At 46.1% G+C, this 26,825-nt stretch overlaps 1 protein-coding gene across 1 annotated transcript in view; it reads left to right on the top strand.

Annotated features, from left to right (window-relative positions):
- Positions 1-26,825, top strand: part of LOC141257346 (calpain-13-like) — a 76,328-nt gene that overhangs the window by 10,112 nt on the left and 39,391 nt on the right. The window contains exons 5-12 of the mRNA XM_073671810.1: positions 6,144-6,277; positions 6,758-6,932; positions 7,103-7,135; positions 7,462-7,509; positions 9,971-10,012; positions 21,767-21,841; positions 23,584-23,669; positions 23,839-23,916. Of these exons, the coding sequence (XP_073527911.1) occupies positions 6,144-6,277; positions 6,758-6,932; positions 7,103-7,135; positions 7,462-7,509; positions 9,971-10,012; positions 21,767-21,841; positions 23,584-23,669; positions 23,839-23,916 (671 nt within the window). The remainder of the gene's footprint in view (positions 1-6,143; positions 6,278-6,757; positions 6,933-7,102; positions 7,136-7,461; positions 7,510-9,970; positions 10,013-21,766; positions 21,842-23,583; positions 23,670-23,838; positions 23,917-26,825) is intronic.

Genomic DNA, 26,825 nt, shown 5'->3' with positions numbered 1-26,825 from the left:
TAATCCTGAGTGGAAATTTCCTCATAATGTGCACAGCACATCAGGATTAGCATTGCTATAGCTGGCAGACCTATTAACAAGCGTTTTTGCAGCTTTCCGCAGCGGAAAAACTGCCGCGAAAATGCATCAAAAGTGCTTCGTGTGCACATAGCCTAACACAGTAAATTTGAGCAATTTACATTTCACTTTGTCTGAACTACCTAAAGTGGTTACAGCCAGAGAAGGATTACATGACTTCAAGGATGGTTTGGTGCAGGCTTCACTATCATGAAGTAGAGACGGAAAAATCCAGCATCCGCAATGTATAGTTAGATGTAGTTAAAACATGACGTTTATTGTCACATTAAAACAAGGGACAATAAAAGGCATATAGCACAAAAAAAGGAGAAGGGGGCGGAAAACCGGGAGCACATGTCTATGCAATTCGATCTACATCAATCTGTATGTTGCGGATGCTGGATTTTTTCCGTCTCTACTGCTGTTGCTGCCCAGAATCTGGTCTGGAGTTTCTGTGCACCGCACCTATATTGAGGCAATCTCTACATTCGGTGAGCTGATATATTTTTTCCTTCTCCCCCTCCCTTGATCTAGTTTTTTCCCTATCATGCCTGGCAGCTATCACATCACATGATATAGCACAGCCAATCAGAAAGGACTACCATAGCCTGTATAAAAGCAGAGACAGGGAATGCAGCAGCCATTTTATGGTGAATGTGGATAGTGAAAGAAAGTCACAGCTCACAGATTAGCCATAGAGACAGGGAGGAAAAGCTTTAAAATAACAAATTCTACAGATAGTGTGTAAAAGCATAACATTTAGGATGATTAGTGTGTGATGAACAGGCTATAGGTTACCTAGAGCCACATAGTTAAATATTACTAAGGCTGTGTTTGAATTTAAGAGTTTGATGTAAATACTTTTATGTCCAAAAATGACAAAGTATTCACGGAGTGATACCTTTATTGGCTAACCAGAAAAAAATATATATATGCAAGCTTTCAGAGCACACAGGCTCCTTCTTCAGGCAGGATTACAAATATAATTAAGACAAATGAAGAAGGCACAACATTTAACATATATTCGAGCAGGACATTTGTTCAAGACGTGAAGGGGGTGATGCCTCCTAAAGATAAGCCAAAGAAGTCAAGTTAGGGTTTTTTGTTGCACATGGAGAAACTGTGGGAATGTTTAATTATCTGGAGACCCTCTGATGGAGGTATGAGTTGAATCCATGTAGTGAGTCATAAATCGAGCTGTTAAATTGAGTCCTGTTGTCAAGGAATTGAATATTCTTATCAGTTTGAATTCCCAAATTTTTCTCTCTCTGTCGTCCTTGAAATGACCTTTTAGTATTAAGATTTTTAAATCTGTTATACAGTGTCTCGGTCCAGAGAAATGTTTTTCCACAGGCTTGTCCAGTTCATTCCTGATTGTGTGCCTGTGTAGATTTATTCTGGCCTGTATGGGTTGAACTAGATGGACTTAGTCTTCCTTCAACCTTAAAAACTATGTAACTATATGTTACTATGTAGCTTTTTTATAGTTTCTCCACTATAAACACCTTCCGGGCTCCTGGTACATTGTATCATGTCACCACATTGGAGGATGTACATGAAAAGACATCCATGATTTTGTAGTCCTGATTTGTGTTAGGTATACAGACTGTATTTGATGGTAATATGTGGGTACAAGTTTTGCATTTTTTGTTTTTACATGGGAATGTGCCCGTCACTGATGGTGATCAGAGGACACTTCTGACAAGGAGATTCCTTAAGTTAGGGGGCTGTTTGTAGGAGAGAAGTGGTAGTTCTGGGAATATTCCTTTCAGTCTGTGGTCTCTGTGGAATATGGGTTGAAGACCAGCAACAATTTTCCTTAGGATGTTCTGAAAATTACATGGGAGCCTACGCCATTTTTTTCATTTTTTTTATTTTTTAACACATACAGTATAATACACACGCAAGGTAATCTTAGTTTACAGCCTTCAACAATCAATTCAGAGGACACAGGGTTCATAAAAACAACCAGAACTTTACTTGATAACTGGCAGTATTTACAGTATTTACAGGCAGGTATAAAGGATAAAATCCAACGGGTTGTCATCTTTCCCACAGGTACCAGATACAACTTCAGCCCTGGCTCTCGATCTAGGCGAAACATCTCTGTTGCTTTCTTCTCTAGCTCTAGAGATTCTTCCTCACCAATGACAGTATATCTGGGACCCATTTCACTCCACCTGTGAGAGTAAATCTTCTGCAGCCTCACAGACAGAATGTGTCCCAGGGCCCTCGAGGTTTCCCAAGCCGGCTAAGGGGACTCGTGTGAAGAGATTTTTTGGCGACCCACTGTCTGGGATTCTGGGCCCACATCTGCCCTAGCAGCCCTTAACGGGAACCTGTGACTCTTTCTGCTGTACTGCACACTACTGACTGTAATTTCCTGCACTAGGCACTAACACTTAGTTTCCCCTCCCTCTACTGGGCCAGCCACTACAGTTAACCCTACTCAGGCCAAACTGCAGCCCCAGGGGATTCTATCTTCAAGAACACACTATTAACCCTTTATTGTATCAGGAGGCAGACCATGGCCTCCACCACTATTAAATTCCCCCCACACTTTAATTATGGTTGTCCTTGACCATACCAAACAACCAGTGCAAGTGTAAATTTTCATAACATTTATAAAACATTAAATAGAAGACCAGTCCTGATGTCTTCCTCTTGGTGGGAACCGGCCCTTCTCAGTTAAGGGTCCCAGAACAGCAGAGTGACAGTCTATAACCATAAGACTTCTAGCTGGTAAGGACCCTGGAAACAATATGTCCATGTCCATTTTATAAATATGGGCCAACAGGCCTATTCAACAGCTGTCTTCCTTTTGTCTGCGAGCACAGTCCCTGAGAATGCACCATCGCAGTGGTGAAGGATATCAAATCCTCAAAACTTGCTTCAGCGCCTCTTAATTTCCAGCAGAAAAAGGCACAACAAAAATAAACAAAGAAAACGAAGCAATAAAAACACTAAAACTCTGCTGCTTCAGGCCTCCTTGGTCCCTGAAGTTAGAAAAACAGTCCTTCAGAACAACAATTCTTTAACAGTGAAACTGGGGCAGTTCACTCCCAGCAGGGATTTCTTGGCTGTCTCACCTCAACAGAGTGAAACAGGTCCCTGTAGAACTTTTAAAGCAGAGGTAACTAGCCTTAGTCCTTCACTTCTTCTTCTGGGCCCTCAGCTCTCTCCTTCATGAAGGCAGCCCAGGCAGCTTGGGAAGGTGGTTTCCTCCACCTCCAGGGTTGATCAGAGAACCTGTCAGGCCCTGGGTCTTCTTCAGCTGAAGTGACGTTCCCGCAGCCCACTTAGGTAAGACCATAGCTGGTCACTTGAAAATTCTGGACCACCTGACCTGCTGTGGCCCGGTTATCCTCCACGAGCCCTTGGCTGGTGGAGTCATACCCCTCAAGCTGTTGAGCCTCACATGGAGAGTCAGACGGTTCTCAGTCTTCTGGGAGATTCCCATACGCCTACTCAGATTCCACCTCTGATTGGTCTGGTGCCACTTCTTCCTCAAGCCAGTCGTTGGGCTTTGGCGTTGGCAGAAAACCCTTGGGAGCCTCTCTGGCCCACCTTTGCTTGGCCTCCTGCTTGGCCCTTCTTTCGAAGATCTCCTCCTCATTCCTCTCTAGTATGTCTTCCCAGATGTGCATCCGTATCAGGACCTCGGCATACTAGCCCCACTGACATCACATTTCACAAACTCTACGATTTCTCCTGGACGCAGGCTGTGGAGTCATGAGGGCAGGTACTTCCGTTTAACTACATTGCGGGTTACATAGACTTCGTCCCCGGTCCATTCTTCTTCCAGGAACCCATACCCCTTCTTAATGTGGAACTCCATCACTCATCCACGGGTCTGGGAATTCTCCACTGACTCACGCCGGGTTGCATTGGATCCCTCCAGAAATCCTCTCAGAAAGGTGTTGGTCCACTTCCGGTGTTCTAGCAGGGTCATTGGGGGTGAGCACTCAGCTAGCCTCTTTGTCTGATAACCGGGGTGACTCTCGACCAGTGGGGAGCTCATCATGTCCCTCTCTACCCCTGCTAGTTAATGTAGGGGGCCTTTCTCTTAGTCGCCCTTGCCCTCATCTCGCCGCCTTCGAGCCCAACCGCGCTCATCACCTTTCCAGGAATTTCTGCTGTGGGTATCGGCATCGGGACCAGCCAAGATGAGCTGCACTCATCGTCCTCCTTCAGGCGCGCTGTTGCTGTGCCGGCTCCGGTTGGGGTCTCTCCACCCTCAGACAAGGTGATTTTGCTCTTCGGCATCTGGCTCCAGCACATCACATTCAACTCGCGCGCCAGAAGGCCCACATCTGGCTGTGGCAGCGTCAACCACTGAATAACCATCGGTGGAGGGGTGGCGGCCCATAAGCAGCGCCTGCTGCCCGATAACTTCCCCCTGCGGCCCCAGGGGTGACGATCTCCAGCATCTCCTCATCGCTCATCTCCATCGGGCAGTCTGACCTGCTGTGTGCCATTTGCAAGAGAGCCTCACCATGACACGCCTCATGTGCGGCATGGAAAATGGCGTCTGTCGCTTACTGGTGATGCGCTTCCTGCGCTCCTGACTCCACCTCTTCCTGGGCCATACTTCTGATGTGACCACCGCATCTTCCAGCACTCTTCCCTCTGTGCTCTAAGTCAGCTCTTCCCCGCTTTCTTCGTGTGAGGAGCTTGCATCCTGCTGACTATGCCAAATGTAAGGTGCCCAAGCGAGGTAGTCATGGGCGAGCTATTGCTCGTGTCCCTGTCCTGTGTGTGTGTATGTGGTGTCTCCCACTTACTTCTGGGACACAGGCCTCTTCTGACTCCTTGAATGAGGACAGCAATCAATTCAGAGGACACAGGGTTCATAAAAACAACCAGAACTTTACTTGGTAACTGGCAGTATTTACAGTATTTACAGGCAGGTATAAAGGATAAGACCCAATGGGTTGTCATCTTTCCCACAGGTACCGGATACAATTTCAGGCCTGGCTCCTGAACTAGGTGAAACATCTCTGCTGCTTTCTTCTCTAGCCCTAGAGATTCTTTCTCAGCAATCACAGTATATCTGGGTCCCATTTCACTCTGCCTCTGAGAGTTTGAGTCCTAAATCTTCTGCAGTCTCACAGACAGAATGAGCCAGGGCCCCGACGTCTTCCTCGAGGCTTCCCAGGCTGGCTTAGGGGACTTGTGCAAAGGGATTCTTTGGTGACCTAAAGTCCAGGATTCTGGGCCTACGTCTGCCCTACAAGCCCTTAACGGGAGCCTGTGACTCCTTCTGATGTACTGCACACTACTGACTGTTATTTCCTGCACTAACACTTAGTCTCCCCTCCCTCTACTGGGCCGGCCACTACAGTTAACCCTACCTAGGCCAAACTGCAGCCTCAGGGGATTCTATCTTCAAGAACACACTATTAACCCTTTATTGTACCAGGAGGCAGACCATTGCCTCCACCACTATTACAGATACAGTCCTAGGAGACCTCGGAGTCTTACACACATATTTTAAGAGCAATTTGAGTACTGGCAAATCGTTTCACAGCAAATGAAATTTATTTGAAAAATTCAGCAGATTTGAATTGTAAATTTCATCTATAACAAAATCAGACTTTCGACTTTCAGTGTCATTCATTTTTCTCAGCCTGCAGGCTCCCTGTAAATATTCAGATAACTTCCCAGTTACAATAATTACAAGAACTAAGGAAAAGAGGAGATGGAGAAGTGAGGAGGAGGATGAAGCAGCATTTATCTGAGAAGGGAGGGTGATCATCTGATTGGAAGGGATGGAATCAAACTAAATTAACTGGATGACAACCAACAATGTCACCATTATAGCTGCCCCTCTAGTTGTCAACCAAGTCTGCTATGTCAATGACAGAAACATCGGAAGTCTCACTATATAAACAGGCCATTGTTATTCATTTACCCTGCAGGGGTTAAGTTACTATTATGGAGGCTGTTTCCCAATGTTCCCAAAACAATAATAATAGGTACACTTTTTACTGTTTTTACCCCTTAAGATCATGACCACTTTTCAGACTTGTTTAGACATCCAGAAGGTGTTTAATGAAAGTTGATCTCCTTTTTTTGCTTTTCAGTTTTGGCACCTTGGAGAGTGGATGGATGTAGTGATAGATGACAGGCTGCCATTCCTAGATGGAAAGTATTTGTCTTTGCAGCCATCCTGCGGAAATGAATTCTGGCCCTGCCTTCTGGAGAAAGCTTATGCAAAGTAATTACTGTATTCATCTTCTCATCACCCTGATAATAGAAGGTCGTTTATGAATGAAATACATCACTACCCATAATGTGAGGTCACTTGAGGGTATCCTGGGCCAACTGAGGGTTTTCCAAGAACTACTGAGTCTTCAAGGCTCTGCGGTTTCTTAAAAGACTGTATTTCTTAGCATTCAGATATTTGTATTGAGGGTTGTACTTAGGTCTTCTTGACCGATGCTGTTGGGGAATCCATTTTATTGACATGGCTCCACGTAAGGCCTCATGCACTCAATATGTCCAGTGGAATGTAGAGTGGCTACAAAGCCATATTACTGACGGGGAGACAGTCTATGTGCCATCCTCATGCATCACACTCACAATACTGTACTTCTAGAGAAAAACTTCATAAGGATATGTTCAGATGTGAATTACTGCAGATTAAGCCAATATGAAACAACTAAAAAACATAAAAATTAAGCTTTTTTTTTTTTAGATTTCTGGGATCATATGAAAAATTACACATGGCAGATCCAGCAGAGACCTTTGTGAACCTGACCGGTGGGTTGACCGTAACACTTGATCTGAAGAACTCCAAGGTCGACACTTATTGGAACATGATTAGTTTGGCTAGTCAAGACACAATGATGGCCTGTATCAGCGACAAGCAGGTATTGGAAAGGGGGTTTGGCTGTAAAAAGGTAGATGATATGCTGAGCATGGAATGTAGACATGCATTTTGCAGATTTTCTTTATTTTTCTTTTCTCAGTAAAGGGAAAGTTCTCTAATATGATTTTCTCAATTTTATTAATTTTCATAAATTTGTCTTTTGTTTTGTAGAATCCTTTAAGGAAGAATCAAACTTTAAGTCTGGTAAGATCCATTGGCTCATTTCATATAATTGCATCGCATGTAATACTTCATGTCTCCTGTAGTGGCACTGCAGCGCAATTAATGCACTTCCAGAAGAGGATGGAGTTTTGTAAGGATATGATCATGTTCCTTTCAGCAGATCTTTCTGGAACTCATCAGAATGAGATCCTGTGATCAGCTTGTTAAGGAGACCCTTTTAAACAAATGTAATTATCCTAAGTAGAGAACACCTTGACTTGCATTTTTTTTTTCTGTCCTTACCTTTTCTATAATTTAATTTGATGGGTTTAGACCTTATTTAAACCATACTAATGATGTAAACCTAGATCTTACAGAGATTCAATCCAAGCAACTGGAGGAACATCTTCAAGAAGGTAAGCGGACAACCCAACTATTTGACAATCAGAGATCAACTTGAAGCTTCTGTCCCCAATGCAAAATCTATGGGTCACACCAACCACAAACCTTAGGTGTCCGTGGGGTAATAAACTGCCCCAGTCACAGACATCTCCTCAGTAGTAACATTACATGAGTGGACAGGAAATTACCCGCACAACTTGTTCAGTACACTCCTGTCCTGAAATTCTCTGTGCTACTGGAAATCCTGCTTCTTCTAGTAAGTAACCAACTCAACATTTTACACATTAATTAATGCAAGAAATCTATCACTTTTTTAGAGAATTTGTATAAATAGCCAGCAGAAATGTGATGGCATCAAGGACAAAAACAAGAGCGCTATAGTGCGCCCCCCCAATCCTGAAATATCAGCTTATTAAGATTATATCCTAATATAATAATTAATAATATAATAAGATAATGCAATCATTAACCATGGGGACACACAGCTCTGCATAAGAGCTATATACGCAGAATAATAATAATCATGATGACTATTTACATTATTGCTTAATTTTTTATGTTACTCCCATTTGCGCAATAAAGCAATAAATAGTTGTAAAAGTTTAAACATTTATAAGCAATTGCCTCAAATTGCTATCGTTATGATATTCCCGACAGTATCCCTTCCAGAATCTCCCATAGATGCAAATAGACATTAGGTGTTCTGTACAGAGATTTTTTTATTGTCTGCTCTGTACAGAAGACTTTTCAGGAGTCTCATTATCATCACAAACAGGATTATAATGACTTCTAACACCTTTATATACATTAGATAAAACAGGATTCACCATTCACAATAGGTGATGTCACAGCTCACCCCTCCCCCTTTTGTACAATGACTGATACCACCTCTATTTACAGTAGATAACACAGGATCCCCCATTCACAATAGGTGATGTCACAGCTCACCCCCTCCGCCTCCTGGACAATGACTGATACCACCTCTATTTACAGTAGGTAACACAGGATCCTCCATTCACAATAGGTGATATCACAGCTCACCTCCTCCTCCTGTAGAATGACTGATAACACCTCTGTATACAGTACATGACACAGGATCCACCATTCACAATATATGATGTCACAGCTCACCTCCTCCCTCTCCTGTACAATGGCTGATAGCACCTCTGTTTATAGTAGATAACACAGGATCCACCATTCACATTAGGCAATGTCACAGCTCACCTACTCCTCCTATACAAGGACTGATAAACCCTCTATATACAGTAAATAACACAGGATCCACCATTCACAATATATGATGTCACAGCTCACCTCCTCCCCCTCCTGTACAATGACTGATAACAACCTCTATATACAGCTGATAACACAGGATCCACCATTCACAATAGGCGATGTCACAGCTCACCTCCTCCTCCTCCTGTACAATGACTGATAACACCTCTATATACAGTAGATAACACAGGATCCACCATTCACAATAGGTGATGTCACAGCTCACCTCCTCCTCCTCCTGTACAATGACTGATAACACCTCTATATACAGTAGATAACACAGGATCCACCATTCACAATAGGTGATGTCACAGCTCACCTCCTCCTCCTCCTGTACAATGACTGATAACAACCTCTATATACAGCTGATAACGTAGGATCCACCATTCACAATAGGCGATGTCACAGCTCACCTCCTCCTGTACAATGACTGATAACACCTCTATATACAGTAGATAACACAGGATCCACCATTCACAATAGGTGATGTCACAGCTCACCTCCTCCTCCTCCTGTACAATGACTGATAACAACCTCTATATACAGCTGATAACGCAGGATCCACCATTCACAATAGGCGATGTCACAGCTCACCTCCTCCTCCTCCTGTACAATGACTGATAACACCTCTATATACAGTAGATAACACAGGATCCACCATTCACAATAGGTGATGTCACAGCTCACCTCCTCCTCCTCCTTTACAATGACTGATAACACCTCTATATGCAGTAGATAACACAGGATCCACCATTCACAAGAGGTGAGATCACAGCTCACCACCTCCTCCTGTACAATGACTGATAACACCTCTATATACAGTAGATAACACAGTATTCACCATTCACAATAGGTGATGTCACAGCTCACCTCCTCCTCCTCCTGTACAATGACTGATAACACCTCTATATGCAGTAGATAACACAGGATCCACCATTGGATTGCACTGCAATTTATTTATTTTTCCCCGAGATGCAGATGGGGGTTTAATGCACTCAGAGCTTAACAGTAATAACCATACAGTAGACGTGTACTTGTGCCCACGAAAGCATGATGGACCCTGGCATGTGCTCAGGTTGGCCTCATGCTCGTGCCTCTATTGGTGAAATGAATTATGTGAGAGAAAATAAGAATTAAACTGAAATATTCAACATAATCAAAACTATTCTCATGTGTATCTGTCCTGTCTGTTCCCAATAGAAGCTCCCAGAAAATGCCCTCCAGGACAAGAGCCTCGTGGAGGTAAAAAATGAAGAATCAGTAAATTATAATGACCTTATTTTTATAAAAGCTGTGAAATTAAGGTGTCTTTATTCAAGACAAATCTGCTGCACTATCACATATACATATTCGGGTGCAATATTATAAATACTGTAGCTTCAGACGTTTACACTAGTGATGAGCGAGCATGCTTGCTACTGCTTGGTGCTCGCCCATCTCACTGCTCGAGATGCTTGGCACTCGCCGAGTATTTCCGGGGTTGCTCGGCGGGAGCTCGGGTCCCCTCCCTGCATGTTTGTCGCTCTTTAGAGAGCCAATCAACATGCAGGGATTGCCTGCCACTCACTGTAATGCCGCAGCCATGTTGGTTGTGGCATTACAGTGATTGGCTGGTCGCACAGAGTCATCAAGTCTATATCAGACCTGGCGCCACCGTGCTCATCACAGTCACTCCGGATCAGACAGTGTAGGGAGAGGTGCTGCTGAGCTAGGGAGAGATTTGATCGTGTATTAGGTAGTGTAGGGAGAAAAACCATACATTACATATATCCATCTTAACAAACAGTCCTTTTGAGGACTAATCCATCTGCAGAGATATCAGGCAGGCAGGGTGTATAGGCAGGAAGGCAGTGTATATAGCACAAGAGGCTCCATTCCAATTCTGCCTTCTGCTGCTGTTAGATATTTCTATACAAAGGCCCAGGTCTCAGGGGCCAGGAATGCTTTTCTTTGATTCTTAATCCTCAATATTTGTTAAAAACGAATCCAGAGAACACAGTTTTTCTGCGCCATTTGCTTGTTGGCACTGCAGAATACAGCCAGGTCCTTTCCATATTACAGCGCTAGAAATCCAGCTATTTAAAACTGTGTTTTCTCCGTCACACGGATCACATATACGTTGTCAGAAAATACTGCCATTTCTGGCCTCCATTAAAAATTTCCTTTAGTGTGTCAGTGAAGCAATTCACAGCAGTTTGCTGTTCTAACTACTTGCCTACAGGCCAGGTATTTAAAACTCAGTTTTCTCCGTCACACGGATCACATATAAGTTCGCTCCAAACTCAGTCATTTGTAGTGAGCGTGGAAGATATTGTCCTCCATTTAAAATGGGCAAGGCACGTGGCAAGGGACGGGGAACTGGACGTGATGGTAATGGTGCATGCAGAGGCCAAGGACAAGGCCGTGGACAAGCTGAAATTGTGCTACAACAAACATCTACATCTTCTCGCCTGACCTTCCTGTCCCAGTTTCTAGGGGACGGCAGCACACCACTATTGAACCCAGAGCAGTGTCAAAAGGTTGTTGGTTGGATAGCCTATAATGCTTCCAGTCACTTAGCCACCACCACCACCACCACCCTGTCTTCCACAAGTTAAGTCTCAGTAGCCGTGAGTCTGGACTGCATATTCCTCACCCTGATCCTCCTTCCTCCCACCATGCCAAGTACCCAGAGACAACTGATCCCACACTTGGACACTCTGAAGAGCTGTTCACTTTTCCATTTATAGATTCGGGCCTCTCGCACGGTCCACTTGAAGCGGGGCAAGAGGAGATCGCATGTAGCGATGCCCAAATATTTGAGCAGCCACGGTCACACGAAGGCGACGGTTGGAAAGTGTCACAAGAGGTGGACTATGATGACACACAATTGCCAGAAAGTCAGGAGGAAGACCAGGGTGCGGAAGTGGAAGACTAGGTAGTGAATGATATAGTAACTGACCCAACCTGGCAGGAGGACATGCAGAGCGAGGACAGCAGCACACAGGGGGAGGGAGGCAGAGCACCCCAACAGGCAGGAAGAAGCAGTGTGGTGGCCGCAGACAGAAGGCAGGCAACCGTTCCCCGTTACACCAACACGAAGGAAGTTGCGAGTACAACTGTTAGGTCTTCCCAAGGCTGGTTGTTTTTTAAAGACTCTGCCGATAACCCCAGAAAGGTCATTTGCACCACCTGCCAGGCCAGCATCAGAAGGGGTGGCAAAACGACCAGCCTGACCGCCACCAGCATGATCAGGCACATGGCAGCAAAGCACCCGACTTTGTGGGCTGAACCCCAGGGTCCAGGAACAGTGTCTGCAGGTGGCACCATTGCTTCTTCCGCTGTTGTGCATGCAAGCCAATCCCCTGTCCATGGTGCATGCGAAGATGCCTCCTGCCCTGCACCTGTCATTGTGCACTCTCAAGTAGCAGCATCAGGAAGCACGTCCATGTCCTTGTCCCAGCGCAGCGTTCAGTTGTCCATACCCCAGTCCTTGGTACGCAAGCGCAAATACGCAGCCAACGCCCCACAGGCCACACTACTAAATTCTCACATTTCACGACTGCTTGCGCTCGAAATGTTGCCTTTTATGCTCGTGGAGACGGAAGCATTCCGCAACCTGATGGCGGCGGCCGTCCCTCGGTACTCGGTCCCCAGCCTCCACTATTTCTCCCGGTGTGCCTGTGTCACCCAGGGGGAATATAGGGGACTCGGTACTCGGGCCTTTCACCTTGTTTAGGAGGTCACGGCAGTCGGCTCCCGGGCCCGTACTCTGGGTCTCTCTTTAAAAAGGGGTTTTAGTATACAGTTTGTCTCGTGACGCCACGTGTGGTTTCCGGTAATGGTTACCGGCGCTGCTGCAGACCTCCGGGGGGTGATGGGATGGCAGCTGGGATGTTTCTCCTCCCCACAGGTGGAGCGGGCCCCCTGGGCAGTGTAGGTGCAAATGGTGGTGATGCTGGGGCTTGCAGTGCAGGAGAGATGGCGCAGCGGAAATAACTGACAGAGGCAGTGCAGTGCAGTCATCCTAGTTTTACTCACAGTTCTTGTTCAGGGTTCTCAGGTACACTGTACGGGTGTCAGCCTCCCGCGTCGCACTGCGTTTACCAGATAAGGGGTCCAGCACTTTCTCAAATTTTTCAGGAGCGCTTGACGGAACCCCACTTTCTTTATGTTCCTTACTAGACCGACTTCTCGCGCTGGGTCTTCTCCCTCCTGCCCTGTGCTTCCCACACACAGTCCCGATCGGGTGCTCTGAAGCCCCTCTGGGCCACCTGAAGTTCCCGGACCTGCTTGATGCCCTTCACTGTGACTAGGGTGAGACTATGGCGACTGCACCATGGAAGTGCAGAAGCCTCCGGTTTTTCCAGCCGAGACCTGGAGTAACATGGCTGGTCCAGGGACCGGTTCCCTTCCTGCGGCCTGATCCCTCTGACACCTGGCAGATTCGGGGCATAAGGGTGCCGTCCTGCCCTCACGGTACCCCCTGGGATGCCTTCTGTAAAACGGAGCCTTTCTCCTCTGCTCCCCTCCTGGGCCTCTATTGCTAGGCCCCACTTATGGAGCAGAGCTCCTGAAGAGACTGTGCTCCCCTCCTCTCCTTTCTCCTGACTTCTCTGTCCTCACTCACTGTTCTGCCACCCTAAGATGGCTTCCCTTTATATACCTCCTACAATGGTGCTCCCCTACTCTACATCCTCCACCCACACCCACTACTGGTTCCCCCTCTCTTTGGTTCCCCCCACTCCAGCCAGGGACAGGGCTCAGCAGGAACACAATGCATCTTGCCCTTCGGGCCGGCCTGGAGTAGTGTAGTGTTGAATGCGGGTGTTGGGGTTCCGGGCAGCACTCCCTCCTTACCTGAGAGAAGGAGGCACCACACCTCTGGATGAGGTGCAGTACCTATGTGGCGACTAAACCCCCAGGGGCGCCACATGCCGTCCCCGCATTTCACAAGCACGTGTCCCAAAACAGTAACCGTGCCCTCAACAACGCGGTTACCGGGAAAGTCCACCTAACCACGGACACGTGGACAAGTGCTTGTGGGCATGGACAGTACATCTCGCTGACTGCACACTGGGTTAACATAGTGGAAGCCGGGACCCAGTCGGACCTTGGGACAGAACACGTCGTCCCGACGCCAAGGATTGTGGGCCCTAGGTCAATCAGGGTTGCCCCCATGGTCTACAGCTCCTGAACCTCATTCTCCTCAGCCTCCTCCTCCTCTTCAGCCTCCATCTCCGAAATTACCACATCAGTCACAAGCTAGAAGCACTGCAGCACTGCCTCGGCCAAGCGGCAACAGGCTGTGCTGAAGCTAATATGCTTAGGTGACAAACCACACAATGCTGAAGAGTTGTGGACAGCTCTGAAAGAGCAGAAAAATCTGTGGCTCACACCGCTGAACCTACAGCCAGGCATGGTCGTGTGTGACAATGGCCAGAACCTGGAGCCGGCTCTGAGGTGAGGCGAGCTCACATACGTACCATGCCTGGCCCATGTGCTTAACCTCGTGGTTCAGCGGTTTCTCAAATCCTACCCGGAGCTGCCGGATCTGCTTGTTAAAGTACGCCGCCTGTGTGCCCATTTTAGAAAGTCAGCTATAGCTTCCGCTGCCCTTGCCGTGTTTCAGCAGCGTTTGCAGCTTCCGGCTCACAGACTGGTGTGTGATGTCCCCACGCGTTGGAACTCTACACTGCAGATGATGGGAAGGATTTGTGAGCAGAAGAGGGCAGTTGTTGAGTACCAGCATCAACAAGGCCATCGGTATTCAGTTCAGAGTCCACACATAAGACCTCAGGAGTGGACATGGATGTCAGACATATGTACCATCCTCCAAAACTTTGAGGACTCCACCAAGATGGTGAGCGGCGATGACGCCGTAATTAGCGTCACCATCCCGCTTTCTCTGTCTTCTGAAACGCTCTCTGCTCACAATCAAAGAGGATGCATTGCAGGCAGAGCACGATGAGATGGAGCAAGGAACCATACATGGTGATTACACACAGCCAAGCCTCATTTCATCCCAACGTGGACTGGGTGACAATGAGAAAGAGGAGGAGGAGGAGGAAGGAGAGGAGCTAGTTTCATGCACTATAGACGGTACTACCTGCACAGTTGTCATACCGTCTATTCAGGGTGGATGGCCAGAGGACAGAGAGGAGGAGGAGGAGGAGAGCATGGTCAGTCATCCTCTTGGTGAGGACACGGAAGTCTTGCCTGTTAGTAGTCTGGCACGCGTGGCTGAGTTTATGTTACGCTGCCTATCCCATGACCCTCGCATTCTCAAAATTTTGGGTGACAGTCATTACTGGTTGGTGACACTTCTAGACCCACGCTACAAGAAGAACTTTATATCTCTTATTCCTGAGGCGGACAGCTCTACAAAAATGGGGCTGTTCCAGAAGGTCCTTGTTGTGGAACTATTAAAAAAATTCCCATCTGAAAAGGCTGGCGGCAGAGGGCACACTTCGTTGGACAACCAAGGAGTACAGGCGAGAAAGACACAACTTCAATCCAGCAGAGGCAGGGGAACACTGTCAAAGTTCTGGGAGAGTTTTCTCAGACCCTCCCATCGCACAGGCCCTGAGGCGCGGGGTACTGTCACAGGGAGTGCAATGGTTTGGAAGATGCTGAGGGAGTACCTTGCCGACCATACCAACGTCCTCCGTGATTCCTTTGTGCCTTATAATTATTGGGTATCCAAGCTGGATACGTGGAATGAACTGGCTCTCTATACCTTGGAGGTCCTGACCTGCCCTGCCGCCAGCGTTTTATCAGATTGGGGTTTTAGTGCGGCTGGTGGAATTATAACTGATAAGTGCATCCTCCTGTCAACTGAAAATGCTGACAGGCTGACTCTTATAAAAATGAACAAGGGCTGGATTGGGCCAGACTTCTCAACACCACCGAATGATAGCAGCGTAACATAAACTCCAATCCAGTGTCTTTTCTTGGGAGGTGTATTCCCATGCACCATTTCACACCCAGACATGGGTATATGCTTCCTGATTTTGGCTATTTGCTCTTGTCCTCCTCCTTCTCCTCATCTTCCTTCACCATATCACCAGGGTGACTGTGGTCCGTGATGCAACACCCACATAAATTTTTTAAAGGGTATTTATGATGCCCGTAAAAAAAATTTTTTATACAGTATGTTCATGTGTACCCCCCAGGGGTAAATGTTTGTCAGCCCATACACTTAGTGCATGGGCATTACAAGTATAGGAGGCCCGCTCCTTTCTAATGGGAACATTTTTTTATGAGGCCCTCCTCCACGTCTCTTCCAAGGGGCATTGAAGTGCCTCCAAATTTTTGGCAGCCCTTGCATTTACTGCATAGGCCAAAACTATGGGACACACTCTCCTTTCTAATGGGAATTTGTCGTTACTGTGGCCCTGCTCTATGTGTCTTTAAATTCTTATTGGGGTTTTTCCTAAAATTGGTCAGCCGTTGGACTCACTGCATACCCTATAACTGTATAGCAGACTCTCTCCTTTCTAAATGGAATTTGTCGTTACTGTGGCCCTGCTCTATGTGTCTTTAAATTCTTAGTGGGGTTTTCCTAAAATTGGTCAGCCGTTGGACTCACTGCATACCCTATAACTGTATAGCAGACTTTCTCCTTTCTAAATGGAATTTGTCGTTACTGTGGCCCTGCTCTATGTGTCTTTAAATTCTAAGTGGGGTTTTTCCTAAAATTGGTCAGCCGTTGGACTCACTTCATACCCTACAACTGTATAGCAGACTCTCTCCTTTCTAATGGAAACATGTTGTACTTGTTACTGTGGCCCTGCTCTGTGTGTCTTTAAATTCTTAGTGGTGTTTTTCCTAAAATTGGTCAGCCGTTGGACTCACTGCATACCCTATAATTGTATAGCAGACTCTTTCCTTTCTAAATGGAATTTGTCATTACTGTGGCACTGCTCTATGTGTCTTTAAATTGTTATTGGGGTTTTTCCTAAAATTGGTCAGCCGTTGGACTCACTGCATACCCTATAACTGTATAGCAGACCCTCTCCTTTCTAAATGGAATTTGTCGTTACTGTGGCCCTGCTCTATGTGTCTTTAAATTCTTAGTGGGGTTTTTCCTAAAATTGGTCAGCCGTTGGACTCACTGAAAACCCTATAACTGTATAGCAGACTCTCTGAAACAATGGCGGCTGGGGACCGAGGATGGATACCCGGCCGCCGCTGGCATGAGGTTATGAAAAGCTTCTGCCTCCACAAGCCTAAAAGGCAACATTTCAACTGAAAGCAGCTTTAGAGGACTTCCTGGGAGAAATGACAGCTGGGTAGATATGGTTTCCCAAGTCCTTTCACCAAGCTAAAGAATATTGCTGTGGTGAAATACAACTCAGCAAAAAAAGCTGTGGACTGGCTCCGTACCGTTCCTGGCCACATTCACCTGTCCACATGTTTGTAGTTAGGCGGTCCTTCCCAGTAAGTGCACTGGGGAGGGCATGGGTTATTGTGAGACCCGTGCTTGTGGAAGGCGGAGATGATACCGGGAGAAATAGTGGCGGCTGGGGACCAAGTATGGACACCCGGCCGCCGCCGACATGAGGTTATGAAAAGCTTCCGCCTCCACAAGCCTAAAAGGCCACATTTCAAGTGCAAGCAGCTGTCAAAAGTTTGACAGTATAGTATTGCAGCCTGTGGGTGGGTGGGTGGCTGGCTGCGTACTTACGCTTGCATTCCAAGGAATGGGGTAGAGAAAACTGAACACTGCACTAGGACAAGGACGTGGACGGTGATTGTTGCAAGTCTGCAATGACAGGTGCATGGCGGGAGGCATCTTCACATGCACCAAGGATCACTTATGATGGGCACACCTTTAGGCAATGACCTGGGAGTCAGAAATGCTTCCCCATGCTGTTCCCATGTCTTTTCAGCATTGTATGTGACGCGCCCCTGGGCCTGTGTCGCGCTGCGTTGCGCACGCGGGAGCTTACCCGGAGCCGGATCTGTTGAGGGTTGTAGTCTCGTGGCGGTGACCCGGTCCGTGCCCAGGGAGTCAAACTGAGCGGCGATGTATCAGCGGTAGATGTTGGACGACTACGCCACCCGTTGAGTACAGCTAAGGAGCTGCTGCTGCAGGGCAGACCGCTGAGGCCGGTGGTAGGATTGTGCAGCGTGATAGTATAACCCCCAACGGGAGGGGTATGGCCTCAGGGCAGCCGACGTGGATGATGGGGGTAGCAGGAACCACTCGGAGACGGTACGGTGTAGTTCAGGGTCTTTACTGGTGACAAAGATAGACCCTCCCGGAGTACTGGCTAGCGATTGGGGCCTGGTCAGTCCTTGAGCAGATAGGATCTCCCCTGGCCAGGTGGAGTTGTAGGCCTCCCAAACTAACTGTACTCTTCTGGCTACCTTGCTAGAGGCGGGTATAAGTAGCCCACGTCCCTGAGTGTACCGTGTGGTGCTCACCCGTATGGCCGGTGACTCGGGGCCTTCTAGTAGCTTCCGCTCCACGACGGCGGTGCTGGTCCCATGCGTGTGACCGTGCCTTCGGGTTTCTTGGCCAGAGGACCTGGAATCCCCTGCCTGACGGATTCTGCTGCTGGGTAGGAGTTAGTCCCCACAGCCTCGGACTCCGGGTCCGGTAAGAAATCTTCTCAGTCAGGGCGAGCTCTGCAGCTGCCAGCCCCTGACTCCTTGTAACACTGCTCCCACAGAGCTCCTGATGTTCTGTTCCTATATTTGCTTCTTTTCTCTACTTCTTCTCTACTCACTAACCCTGCCTCAGCCCTAGGTTTATATAGGGGAAGTTCTTCCCCTCCCAGGACTGGGCAGGAGGTGTGGCATGCATAGGATTCCTGACCAAGAGACCTCCCACCTGCTCTCAGACATAACATTGCTGTTACTGTGGAAACCAGACCCCTGGGGTGCCACATATGCATGTGTCTGATGATGTGTCACACACCACATGGCCAGATAAGGTTGTAAAATGTTAAAATGACATTTCCCAGTGAATGCATTTGTCTTTGTTGAAAGCAATGCAAAAGTGCAAAAACGCATCAAAAACGCTATGTGTGAACATAGCCCAAGGTGTGGAGGAGTATTTTTGGTTTTTGTTATTTATTTTGCCTTATATACAAGTCATTACCCTGGAAAGTATATATTTCCCAGGAAAATCCATTTTGGTTTTATTTTTGTATGTTTTATTGTGAATCCGTAAAAGTGGCGTAATACTCTGACAACGTTGTTGACAGCAGTGATCTGGGAGTCAGAGATGCTTCCAGGGGTCTTCCCTATGCTGTTCCCATGTCATTTGAGCACTGTTCCCATCGATTTGGGCAATTTTTAGGCCCTCTGCCGACCGCCGGGGGAGCCGCCTGAAAAATGCTCGAGCTTCCCATAGACTTACAATGGGCTCATTGCTCGGGTCGAGCACCCGAGTATTCCAATTGGCTCGACCCGAGCAACGAGTACCCGAGTATTTTAGTGCTCGCTCATCACTAGTTTATACCCTTTAAATAGTTATGTGATTGTCACCTGTGCGCCTTCCAGAGTATCCCAGTCTCATTTAAGGGAAGGAAACTATCTCTCGTTACCTCAGATACAATGGAAGAGGCTCTCTCTTTCTTGAGCCTTAGATTAATGGAAGAGGCTCTTTGTTACCTCAGATAAAATATATGAGACTCTCTCTCTTGTGCCTCAAATCAATGGATGAGGCTCTTTTTTTACCTCAGATACAATGCAAGTGACTATCCCTCGTATCTCAGATAAAATATATGAGGCTCTCTCTACCTTTTGCCTCAGATCAATGGAGGAGGCTCCATCTCTCAGTTACCTCAGATAAATGGAGGCGGCTCCTTCTCTCAGTTACTTAAAATAAATGGAGGAGGCTCTATCTCCCCATGTACCTCAGATCAATGGAGGAGGCTACATCTCTCAGTTACCTCAGATAGATGGAGGCGGCTCCATCTCTCAGTTACTTAAGATAAATGGAGGAGGCTCTATCTCCCCATGTACCTCAGATCAATGTAGGAGGCTCTATCTCTCTTGTACCTCAGATACACGGCGGAGGCTCTCTTTCTCTCTCATACCTCAGATAAGATGGAGGAAGAACTATCTCTCTCTTACTCCTGTACCTCAGATAAATGGAGGAGGCGCTATCTCTCCATGTACCTCAGACAGATGGAGGAGGCTCTATCTCTCTTGTACCTCAGATACACAGCGGAGGCACTCTGTCTCTCTCTTGTACCTCAGATAAAATGGATGAAGCACTATCTTTCTCTTACTCCTGTACCTCAGATAGATGGAGGAGGCTCTATCTCTCCATGTACCTCAGATAGATGGAGGAGACTCTATCTCTCCATGTACCTCAGATAAATGGAGGAGGCTCTATCTCTCTTGTACCTCAGATACACGGCGGAGGCTCTCTGTCTCTCTCATACCTCAGATAAGATGGAGGAAGAACTATCTCTCTCTTAAGGCCCCGTCACACTTAGCGACGCTGCAACGATCCCGACAACGATACGACCTGTCAGGGATCGTTGCTGCGTCGCTATGTGGGCGCTGGTGAGCTGTCAAACAGGCAGGCTCACCAGCGATCAGGGGAGCAGCGACATCGTGGAAAGAATCTTTCCACGATGTCCTGCTCCTGGTTACCAGCCTGCTGAAGCAGGAGCAGGCTGGTAACCATGATAAACATCGGGTTACTAGGGGCACACGCGCACCTAGTAACCCGTTGTTTATCATGGTTACCACTCTGCTACGGTGAGCGGGAGGTTACCGCTCACTTTAGCAGGCTCGTAACCATCATAAACAACGGGTTACTAGGTGCGCGTGTGCCCCTAGTAACCCGATGTTTATCATGGTTACCAGCCTGATCGCTGCTCCCGCTGGTCACACACAGCGATGTGTGCTGACCAGCGGGAGAGCAACGACCCAAAAATGGTCCAGGACACTTTGCAGCGATCAGCGACCTCACAGCAGGGGCCTGATCGCTGCAAAGTGTCACACATAGCGACATCGCTGGTGAGGTCGCTGTTGCGTCACCAAAACCGTGACACAGCAGCGATCTCGCTAGCGATCTCGCTATGTGAGACGGGGGCTTAACTCTTGTACCTCAGATAGATGGAGGAGGCTCTATCTCTCCATGTACCTCAGATATAATGGAGAAGGCTCTATCTCTTTCTTGTACCTCAGATATAATTGAGAAGGCTCTATCTCTTTCTTGTACCTCAGGTATAATGGAGAAGGCTCTATCTCTTTCTTGTACCTCAGATATAATTGAGAAGGCTCTATCTCTTTCTTGTACCTCAGATATAATTGAGAAGGCTCTATCTCTTTCTTGTACCTCAGGTATAATGGAGGAGTCTCTATGTCTCGCTCTCTATTGTACCTCAGATAAGATGGAGGATGCTTTATCTCTCTTTGTGTCCCTCCGGCTTTATAATAGCTCCATACACTGTTTATAGGCTGCAGATCAGTTCTTATTCTCTTCTCTTTATTTTTCTTTTCTAATAAGAATAAAAATATAAAAATAAAAATTATTTTCTACACATCAAAAAAATAGGAATATATTGTTTAGATTACCGGATCGGAAAAAAAACTAAAGCTCATAAACCACATGTATAATTAAAAATAAACAAAATGTGCCTGGTTGTGAAGAAAGGAAAATGGTGCAGACTTGAAATGGTAAAAAAAAGTGGAATATCTGTAAGATCATATGCTATTTATTATACTGCTGCTGTCTCATGTGGTAGAGGGGCCCATGGATCCCATTAATCACTAGGGCCGGGGTACAGCTGCTACATCTGCAGCCCCAGAAGTTTTGCCTCTGATGATCTTTCTAGAGACATGTCCCCTGATGTACGTGGAGCTCAAGGATTTCTATCTACTACTAGTGACACGAGCCCACCAAAGACCAATGGGCCCTGCCCTGGCATGTGCTTGGATTTGCCTGGTGCTAGTAAAGTTCACTTTTTGAGTGGAAATAGGAATGAAATATTCAACATAAGCTAAACTTTCCCAATGTTTGACTTTTCTGTCTGTTCCCACCAGAAACTCGAGGAAAATGTCCTCCAGAACAACGGCCTTGTGGAGTGTCATGCCTATTCTATAACCAAATATGCAAAGGTAAATAATGATGATGTGGTAATAAATCATATTGTTCAGTGTAGGATAAAAGATTTGGTAAATGGAAACCATCAGAAAGCAGGATGGCTGCTGACAGATTCTCATATTATTAGCTCCATTCCACAGGCAGGAAGTCAATCAGTGTTAATCACAGTGTTGACAATGGAAGGAGCTTCCCTTTGTCTTCTTACTCTAAACCCCGGCATCGGTATTGGGAAGAAAATATTTCCTAGTTTTCAAAAGTCCTGAAGAAGCCACAGGGTGAATTCTGTAGGAAAGAAGCCAGGTCATCAGGAATATGGCCAAGTAAGAGTTCATGTATAGAGGATTGGTTACTGGTAGTCTCTGGTGCTGTTCAAAGTACTAAACGGATTCCTGAAATTTGTAGATTCATCAACAGCAGATTGTTGATGGTTTTACACTTTATTTAGATATAATAGAGGTACAGTAGTTTAGATTTTACATTCATGGACCATAAAGCCCAAATATTGAAAAAAGGTTTGCTTTAAATGTTTGCATGCTACATGGGCAAAACATGTCACTGACCCAATGGATGTAATGGACTCAAGACTGATTTTATGAAGTTCTCACCACAGATGGTTTACTAGAAGTCTATGGGAAGAACAAATACCAGGACCACAGTAATGATACCACAAAGACTTTACTGAAACCAGAAAAGCTTTTCTGACCTCTCCATGGCTTAGTGACACCACAAGAACTTTACTGAACCATCAATGCTTATGGTGGCCCCACAAGGACTTTACTGACCACTTATAGGCCTTAGTTACCCATAAGGACTTTACTGATACTCAATGGCCTTAGTGACCTCACAAGGACTTTACTGACCCCTCAATTATATCAGTAATCCCACAAGGACTTTACTGACCCCTCAAAGACCTTAGGAACCGCACAAGCACTTTACTGACCCCTCAATGGTCTTCTTGACCCCACAAGCACTTTACTGACCCATCAAGGGGCTTAGTGACCCCACAAGGACTTTACTGATCCCTCAAAGACTTTACTGACCCCTCAATCATCTCAGTAACCCAAAGTTATTTTCTCAAAACTACGAAGCAGCCTAAATAAAATTGATATTTGTTTTAGATCTTTTGCGTGTGAACAATGACTTTCATGGGCTCAGTCAATAAAAAGCTAATAAATATATACCCGCTCCACAACCTCCCCCGGCTTATAATTTTTTTGGTTATGTTCACACTTATAGAACTTTTTGCAAAACCTAAAGACTAAGGTGAGATATATTTTAATCCTCAGCATCAGAAGATGATTCTCACAGGTCTTAGAAATTCTAGTTTTTGTTATAATACTTGACCATATCCCAAAAGAGAATCTGCAGACGTCCTGGTCCCTGGAGTGATGATATCTCACTTCATCACAGGTCTATCCTTTTTTGGACTTCCTTTTCAGCTAACTTCTGGAGCAGATATACGGGCTGACTAATTGAAATTCAAGAAGCCAAAACTTTTTGTAGAATTTTCTGGGACAACAATACTAATGGATTGGTTGTCAATATCTAATCTGGTTGTCCAACTCTTTTCAATGCCACCAATCAATACAATACTAGTGCTATGGTGGTGTTGGGGTGGGGGCATGATTAACAAATCTCTGAGTTGTACGTTATGAACATTTTTACTGTCTTTTTCTTTCTACCGGATGCAACATAGAATTTAGAAATCCATCCAGTTGTGCAAAAATAATAAAATAATGTTTAAGTCTTGTCACAGGTTCCCTTTCGGGATGGAGATGTGAGGCTCATTCGATTATGGAATCCATGGGGGTCTGGAGAATGGAATGGGGACTGGAATGACAGGTAACTTATACTAGGCAAAATTTACTAACACCGTTCATGGGGAAGCATGGTGTCATAATGTTTTGTATCAATAGTGTGTAAAATACTCTAAATTAATCAAACAACTCATGTATAAAATTGTATACTCTTGAAATAAAAAAATCATTATTTTATGTTTCACTCCTTTTAGGTGTCCATTATGGAATGAACTGAGAGCAGGGGACAGACAGAGACTGCAGAAAATTGATGATGATGATGGGGAGTTCTGGTAGGGTCCTTTTTTAATTTAGGACTGACAAATTATTTGACTCATTGGAGAGCCATTCCCTCTACCCACCCATCATATCCACTTCTGTTACCTCTTTAGTTGGACAATAAATTTTCAGAGAAAGGCCACAGCCCCACTATCAGTATTTGGTCAATATTCGGTCAGTATTTTTTCTCCGGAGTGGAAGCCAAAACCTGGAGTGGGTGATAAATGCTGAATTGGTGACTTGTTTCTATTATACCTTTTCTCTTATTGTTCCTCACCTGATTTTAGCTCCAACACCTGAGAAAAAATACTGACCAAATACTGATAGTGGGGCCGTGGCCTTAGGAGAAGTCTCCTTGTATATGTTTGGTGTGCATTTCCAACCTTCTAGTACCAGCAGTCCGAGAGTTTAACTTTTATTTTGTCTTTCCAAAGAACCCATGTACTGTATTCTGAAAATGTAACCTTCACCAACAAAACAAGAACATAGGCAAAATAATGCGGAAATAAATTGAAAACACAATTGTATAAAAATACAAAAAACTTCAAAAGTTGTTGTAAGGGATATTTTTTAATGTAGGGATAACATAAATAATTGAGCTAATTGGAGAGTCATTCTCTCTGCTCACTCATCATATCAAATTCTGTTTCCCCTATGGTTGTACAGTACATTTTCAGTTAGGTCAAGTTTACACGTTCAGTATTTGGTCATTATTTTACATCAGTATTTGAAAGCCAACTGGGTGAAAAATGCAGGTTTCTGTTATACTTTTCCTCTGATTGTTCCACTTCTGATTTTAGTTTTGTGACAATGCTACTCACTTGGGAGCGATCTGAGGTATCACAGGAACCGTTTCTATTTAAGTCCGGCTGGTTTATTGCAGTCCTCATAAACCACATCACAGGAAACTCAAATATAGCCCTTGTCCGGCATCAAGTAAAACATAAAGCAAAAAGTCCATACAATAGTGCTGTTTAGCCCACCTGGCCTGTCCAGCTTTTTAGTCCTTTAGCAAAGGAGGTCTGCAACCTCCACACACGCTGACTTTTGTGAGACAAACAGGTCTCATTTTACAAAGTGAACCACACCCAGGGGTGGAGATATAGTGAGCAGCCATCTCACTCAACTTGTCAACTGCTCATAATCAACCTGTCATGGTCGATTAACCCCTTTTACTCCTCTATGTCCTAAAGCATTACTGCAGGTTTATCTCACATCCACTATGTGTCCAACATTACTCAGTCCAAAGATAGATTCATATGCATCATTGATAGACTTGTACTGAACTTGGCTGGGCTTCCCACCAGGTCCAAAAGCAATATATTAGTTCAGGAAAGCCAAGGCACCAAAACAGTAGGTTCTTGATAAAAACTTGTTCTTTATTCCATGTCAGTTAAAAACATCACAGGAAGACACAGCAAGTAGGATACAGTGGCCTATAATGGTAGAGTAATTTCAGAGACGAGGAAAAGAATACAGAGTTACAAAGGAGACAGTTACTAATGATTACAAATATTCTCAAATGAGGCAAAGGCTTTAACAGAGTAAGAATAGTTGGCATTTACAACATCACTGGGCTTGAGAGTGGGACAATTTACACAGGTGTTGGCAATATCCTTAGCAGTTTAATTCCTCTCAGAGAAATAAGCCTCTATTCTCCCCTCTATGGTGAATCTCTTTGCTCTCTCTCTACAATAGCAGTGTTATACGCTTTGCAGAGGTACCCAGCAAGACTGGTGCCAAACCAGCAAAGGCACAGCCACAGACACACTTGGCGCAAGCTGCCCAGATAGGCGAGCCCTTGAGGGCCAGGAATAATCTTCACCCAGTTCCCAGTAAATGGAAGGGGGACTTTGGCAGAGCCTTTCCCAGGCCCACTGCGCCGGACAGCTGAACCCCAAGCAGTGAAACCAGAACAGAAAATGAAAAAACTCCTGAAAATATAGCAAATCTAATGCTAGCACCACTCACCAGTACAGCACATGAAACTGCATTAAACAGCAAGGCACTGAGCAGGGAGCAGGATTATATAGCCCGCCTAGTGATCAGGTGTTGAATAACTCCCAATCATCCCCAGACAGCCACTCCCTGCTAGCCTGCACAGCTGAATGAACACAATTCCACCATTGCTTAGTACCAGACAAAGCAGCATCTTACCTTACCTGGCAACTGGGGAAATCAGTGACAGACGTGGCGTCCCACACATCCCACAACACCAGAACGATGCTCGAAAAGATTGGGACAGTCTCCATTCATGGGTAGCATCTCTGCCTCCAGGATCAGGACAATGGCGGCGCCTGCGACTGGAGTAGCGCAACACCAGACCTGCTCTATTTCCAGGTGGGAGCACAGAATCACAATTCCTAATGACGCACCCCCTGGGCCATATTCTTTAGGGGAATACCCGGAGCCGGATCAGATGGGGGTTGTAGTCTCCGAGTGGCTGTGACCCGGTCCGTGCCCAGGGTGTCAAGCTCAGAGTATGTGGCAGTCCTACAGATGTTACAAAGTTCGTTATGTCGACTACGCCACCCGTTGGATTGCGGTCACTACGGCCGCCGCTGCAGCAGGGTCCGCTGAGGCTGATGGTGTTGGTGCAGCTTTAGATAGTATAACCCCCAACGGGAGGGGTATGGCCTCAGGGGGTCAGGTGCAGAGGGTGGGGGTTGTGGTGGTGCAGCGTAGATGATAATTAAAGACAGAGTCGGGGTGTGCAGTTCAGGGTGTTTACTTACTGCAGATATTCCGGTCACTCCGGCCTTGAGTGACCACCCGAGCCGTGCTGCGTCCACCAGGTCCTGGATTCAGCCAACCCCCAAGCAAGTCCGGAGCGTGTCCCTGAGCCCTCCTTCTTGTCCTTTCTTCTGGCCGTCCCCACCAGGGATCCACCTAGGTCCAGCTCCCTCGGGCCTTCTGTTGGGAG

This window comes from Phyllobates terribilis, unplaced genomic scaffold, assembly GCF_046119375.1.
Source record: "Phyllobates terribilis strain yellow unplaced genomic scaffold, ASM4611937v1 Scaffold_3__8_contigs__length_932513732, whole genome shotgun sequence".
Taxonomy (NCBI): domain Eukaryota; kingdom Metazoa; phylum Chordata; class Amphibia; order Anura; family Dendrobatidae; genus Phyllobates; species Phyllobates terribilis.
The sequence above is the reverse complement of the archived record's forward strand: the minus strand, read 5'-3'. Positions and strand labels throughout refer to the sequence as shown.